Below are 6,000 nucleotides of genomic sequence, written 5' to 3'. Positions count from 1 at the left end.
GAGGAGCAGAGAGAAGCTGGCCTGGGGGAGGAGCGCTGACACAGGACCAGTCAGCACAGTGCAGAGAGGGCTGTGTGCAGCGGGGGAGGCGCCGGCTGTGAGACAGGGAAGGCGCGCTCCCCTGGCATGCATTTAACCCCTGGGACGCCGCAGCGCTACCGCTCTGCTGCGGTCCGCTGTCCCAGGGGGTAGTGGAAGCGCAGGTTGGTCGCCCGGCTCCACGCTGCAGCCAGTCCCCAGGGAGCCCCCTGCCTGGGGACTTAGGACCATGTGATCAGCGGGGACCCACCGCGGGACCCCGCTGCTTACCTCTGTCCCCCTTGAATCCGGCCATGGTCCGGAGCATCTGGGGTCACCGCTAGCTGTGACCCCAGACGCCCACCAGCATCCCCGGATCAGTACCGGCGTTCTGGTACCGGCGGGGTGTAGGGAAGACAGCATGGACGTCAGGACTGACTGTCCATGCTGTTCATCCAGATATGCAGCCACAGCTGCATGAAGAAAAAGCTTCAGGGGCTCTTCTAGCCCCCACTCCAACAGGTGCACCCGACTCCGGCCGGGCACCAAACTAAACTGAGGTGCCTTGGCCCGGGGGCGGGGTATAGGAGGGGGACCTAGTGCATCCTGGGAGGCTGAAAGCTTAACTCTATGGTGCCCTGCGACTGACGTCACACCTATACCCCAAGGTATCCTGTGGATACCCTATGGACCCTGAAGTAGAAAACGGGGGAGTGAAGATCCGAACGCAGGCGTGCCTAACGGTCAAAAGGGCGTTTAATGGGAGTGCATAATTAGTAAAGGAGCGTCATCGACCATGTCACTTGGTTGTCTCTCAGCCTGAACTGCTCGCAGTGACAGCGGTAAGAAAAACCTACCACAAGCACTGCGAGCAGTTCAGATGCCGTTCGATGTTCTCGATTAATCTAATAAATACCGGAGATGACGTGTGATGCGAACGGCAAAGGGGCATCTTTACAAAATAGCGAGCGCATTTTTCGTTCGCTCACTCAGACATAGAGGCGTCAACAAACCGCAAAGAGCGAGCGCTCAATTTAAATACCGGCCCCTTTTTTGGAACAACCATCCGCAAATAGCGTCCGGGTCTGAATTAGGCCTTAAAACCCTATGACAGTCAAAGAAAGGACTACAAATACACTATTACATTGCAAGTCAAAACACCCCTGCTGTAGAACTATAACTTCCAGCATACCTACAGGTCCAAAACAGCTATACCTCTGCTACATTCTATTACAGGGCTAAATGGGGCTAAATATATAATTCAAGGTGCTCTTTGATGTAGTTAATTGAAATTTGATGTACGGTAGTTAAAAAAGATACTCGCTGAACAAGAAATACTGTAGGGGTATCCCTATAACAACATTTATTTTCTATAGCCTAATTATGCGACTTGAATTACAATGAATGGGTAATAGATATATGTTTACAAATGTTTGAAAACTGATTGGCCTTCTGATTGCCTTGTTGCTATTGGTGTCTGCATTATTATTTATATTTAGGTATTTTAGAGTCTGTGCTTCAACATGGTCAGAGCTGGTTTCGCAGCACGGGGAGGGGGGTAGGGCTGGTTGGGGACTTTGCAAGCTGTGTAGATTCTCTCCCCATTTCCAAAGAATATTTCCAAATAAACATAAACAAAGATATGCTATGGATCATCAGCCCTGGGCTTTTGTCCACATTTCTGATACATTGACAGAACTGAACTGTGAACCTCATGGTTATAAGGAGATTTATTTCCAATCTGTACATAGTTTTGCAAGAAGCCATTCACTGGATCTGATGATGCTCACTCAAAAATAAAATCTCCTCATAAAAATAACAAATCTCTAGAATTGTCTCTATACTTATCAATCTGCCTCGAGGTCAGAAGCGTCTGTATAATTTCGCCCACCTCATCTGTAGCAGCCACTCCACACAAGACCAAAAAGAAGTGTTGGCATCCATGGACTGTGGCAAACCTTAAAGCCCATTATCAAGCTTTGGATGAACGGTTTGTTATTAAATTGATTTAATCCACATATGACACAAAATAAAATGACCAAAGTCACTGGAGTTTAATTGATTGAGGTTTCATCTCCCAAAAAAACATTTGCTCGTCTTCAACCAGCTTCTTCATTCTCCATTCTCTCTGGATTATCTTCTCACCACCATCTCAGTAATTCCAATGCAATACCATAAATCTTAATGAATTATCATCTGAGTTTGGGAAACAGAATGCTAACAAAAAATTCATATTGCAATGATAACACAATGAGTTACTGGTAACTGATATAATCCTTATATGTATGCTTAGGTGACCTCCAAAGACAGCTGTTTGTTCCCCTTTCAAAATGAGTCATGCAACACAAGTAGGGGGTCCCTGCTTATTGAGTACATAGATACAGCCAGGTGGAATAGCTGAGCACAACAGGTAGTCTTTGACCTTGTCATAATACAAGTAAAAAAGAAAAGTATGACCCCAAGTTAAACAGAAAAATGATATCCAGTTTTTCTGATCACGCAATATACTGCATCTCAAGGCCCATTGTAAGAAAGACTGACAACGAAGACTGAAGATGGTTCCTAATGTTCAGGTTTAATGACATCCGCAGGTCCTGACCACCATATTCCTGTATTTCTTTAGTATCACATTGGAGCTATCGTCAAAGTAAAGGACGGAGATGGGGGTAAGCTGTGTGGGTGCACAGCACGGCTTTGGAACTGTATCCGGGTTTATAAAATGAACCTGTGTAGATATAAAGTTTAAAACAGGAAGCTTTAATTTTTAGAATGAAGAGGTGGAATAAACATTAACTTGCAATAGACTGATCATAGCCGTTTTAAGATTATATACAATGTCTCTGCATGTTAGTAAATAAACCCAATTATAGTTATATTCTGCTCGGCCAGTGCTTTTTTATTTTTATATCCCAGCGTTTATCCTTACAAATTTAGTCAGCAGGCTATAGGCCACATCCACTGAGCAAGTTCCATGATTTTGTACTAAAACCTGAAATGTGTTTGTGGTTAAGTCTATACCAGATATCTACCTTCATTCCCCGACCCTCCCAATCTTACCAGTGTTTGTACAATAGCGTGGTTTGTTGCATTCATATAGGAGTTTAAGGGAAAGGCACATTCTCCTTCACAGTAATATGCAGCGTAACCTTCGGGGGCTATAATCCAATCCTGCACAGAATGTACAACATAACACATCATTAATTATCCATAGTACCAGTAATACAAGTATAAGTTTTAAAGTACATATCTGAAGTTTTGGGCAGATATCTACATCCCCAGTGTAGCTGTGGTGAGAATTACTGTAATTCTTTCTTCTTTTAGCGCTGGGAAAGCAGACAGAAAGCTGTCAGTGCTGGAGCTTTGGCTGCAGTGGTGTATCTATGATGGGAGCAGGTTGCAAAGTGCACAATGACCCATAGGTCAAGGGGCAACGCACACCTTGAACCCAACATAATTGCCCATGTGATGTCTCCCATTAATACCGTTGCCAGAGGTGACTTCTTTCTGGCAATGTCTTTGGAGAAATGGCATCGGCAAAGGAGATAGCAAAGTCTTTGATATCTTCTATGCACGTGCCATCTTTCCAAAAACATGACGTGAGAGACGGCATGGTGGGCGGAGCCGCTGTATTTGGGTACCCTATCTGTTAAAACACCCCTAATGGATTTGGTAGGATAAATCATGGATTTAGTGACTGTGGCTCCTGATCAGACAGTCGGTGACGGAAGAGGGCACCTCTTATCCACAGCAGTGTGAATACCTGGGATCACTCCTGTCCTACAGAGGTAAAAGCTCTTTGTTCTCTCAGCTCTGAAACAGCAAAATCTGACAGCTCTTAGGTAATAATGAGACCATCACTAATGTGCTACATGGTGAGAATGTTGTAAAAGACATGACATCTCATTTCCCTATAATATTCTATGTCAGGTTTCCGGGAAACGTCAAATCTGCAAAGTTTCTTAGAAGAGCTTTCCAAATTTTCTACCAGGCTAAACAGTCAGAGGCAGATGCAGTGTCCATGCTGCACACAAGCGGCCAATGTTTTCAGTCTGCACTTGCGTCCGAGTCACACTGCGCATACATCCTGATGGGTGCCGCTGGGAGCAGAAGAACGAGTTTGGATGCAGAGAGAAGCAATTTCAGTGGACGTTTCTGGGTGGTAACAGAAGGGGGGCTAGCAAGTTGTACAAAAGGAATAGGGGGTATAAGCTTAGGCGCTTCACTGCAACTGTAAGGATTTAGGGCCTGATTCAGAGCCAAGCGCTCTGACCAGAGCGCTCACTCTGAATCAGGGCCCTCCTCCATGAAAATGGAGCGGCCTCCTGGCCGCTCGCATAGCTGTGGGTGACCACCCACAGCATATGCGAGCGTCCATGATGATGGTCGCGATGGTCTTGACCATCACGACCATCGGGCTTACGACGGAGACCCTGCGGTAGGGTCTCGCTGCCGCAATCCCTGGAGTGATTTTGGCTCTATCAGAGCCAAAATCACTCCCACTGACATCACTAGTGATGTCAGTGGGGCCGGCTTCAGACGGTAGGCGTTCCCATGGGAACGCCTCCGTCTGGCAGGCACGCCCCGGGGATGCCCACCAAAGGGGGCGTGCTGTCAATCAACATCGACAGAACGCCCCCTTTGGTGCGAGACCCTGAGCGATGGAGAGCCCGGCGCTCGCCGGGTCTCGCGCATGCGCACGACGGAGCTCCCTCCGTCGTGCGCATGCGCAGTGGGGGAACATCGACCCGCTTGCGAGCGTCCTGCGCTCGCGAGCGGGTCTGAATGACCCCCTTAATCCCCCCAAAACCTAAAAACTAATAGACAAATAATAAAGGGTAGGTATGAAGAAAATGGTGCTACCTATTGGTCACTAGGAAGTATAGAATAAAAGATGGATGGAAAATACTTATCCGTGTGTAGTGGACGTGTACTGTGACATAGGCAGCTATGTTCAGATGGATAATCTGTGCCGCCATTGGGCTGGTGCAATGTTTGATGGTAAAACTGATGGTGCGTCTTAATGCGCACGGCAGCAGATTGGCGCCTCAGCCGGTGGATGTCTCTACTACCATAGCATAAAGACACGGTCACGCTGCGGCCAAAGACATAGTCGCGGCTGCAATAGTGCAATAGTATGCACCTCTGAATCAGGACCTTTGACTAAATTGGAAATGTACATTTACAATAATAGATCTATTTTCCAATGAGCCGTTCCAAGTTTAAGAGCTGTACAAAAGAGATGTTTTGGTGCATTTAAATTCAGCACTGATGGTATGACCTGCAGTAAATATAATGTGAGCTGGGCCAAGTCTGTATTCTAGTGAACTCAATGAGATTCCAGTGTTGTTCATTGCACACAATGGGCCTGAGGCCCTGATTCAGAGCCGGACGCTCTGACAGAGCGCTCGCTCTGAATCAGGGCCGTCCCTGCTCCTTTTTGGAGCGGCCTCCTGGCCGCTTGCATAGCTGTGGGTGACCACCCACAGCTATAGCGAGCGGCCAATATGATGGTCGCGATGGTCAAGACCATCGGGCTTGCGACGAGACCCTTGCGGTAGGGTCTCACTGCCGCAAGCCCTGGAGTGCTTTTGGCTCTATCAGAGCCAAAAGCACTCCCGCTGAAGTGGGTCCGGCCCCAGACGGTAGGCGTTCCCATGGGAACGCCTCCGTATGGGCAGCCACGTCCCCGGCACGCCCACCAAAGGGGGCGTGCTGTCAATCACTATCGACAGCACGCCCCCTTTGGTGCGAGACCCATAACGACGGCTTGGCCGTCGTTATTCGGGTCTCGCGCATGCACACTTGGGCAGCATCAACCCACTTGCAAGCGCTCAGCGCTCACGAGCGGGTCTGAATCAGGCCCTGAGTCCGCATGGATCGCAATTGCAAGGCTGCACGCAGGCAGCTTTGCAAATGCGATCCTTGCAATACTGCAAATGCAGCAGGAGGTGTATGACACCCCCCGCTGCATTTGCGATCCCA

General features: G+C 48.1%; 1 protein-coding gene across 1 annotated transcript in view; it reads right to left on the bottom strand.

Annotated features, from left to right (window-relative positions):
* Positions 1-694: 694 nt before the first annotated feature.
* BMP7 (bone morphogenetic protein 7) overlaps positions 695-6,000 on the bottom strand; it is a 105,082-nt gene continuing 99,776 nt past the window's right edge. Inside the window, exons 6-7 of the mRNA XM_088467176.1 lie at positions 3,076-3,186; positions 695-2,743 (exon numbers count right to left, since the gene is read on the bottom strand). Coding sequence (XP_088323302.1) covers positions 2,594-2,743; positions 3,076-3,186 — 261 coding nt within the window. The 3' untranslated portion in view covers positions 695-2,593. The remainder of the gene's footprint in view (positions 2,744-3,075; positions 3,187-6,000) is intronic.

The sequence above is a fragment of the Taudactylus pleione genome, unplaced genomic scaffold, assembly GCF_031769625.1.
Source record: "Taudactylus pleione unplaced genomic scaffold, aTauple2 ptg000069l, whole genome shotgun sequence".
In the NCBI taxonomy this organism is placed as follows: domain Eukaryota; kingdom Metazoa; phylum Chordata; class Amphibia; order Anura; family Myobatrachidae; genus Taudactylus; species Taudactylus pleione.
This window is presented reverse-complemented; position numbering and strand designations above follow the sequence as displayed.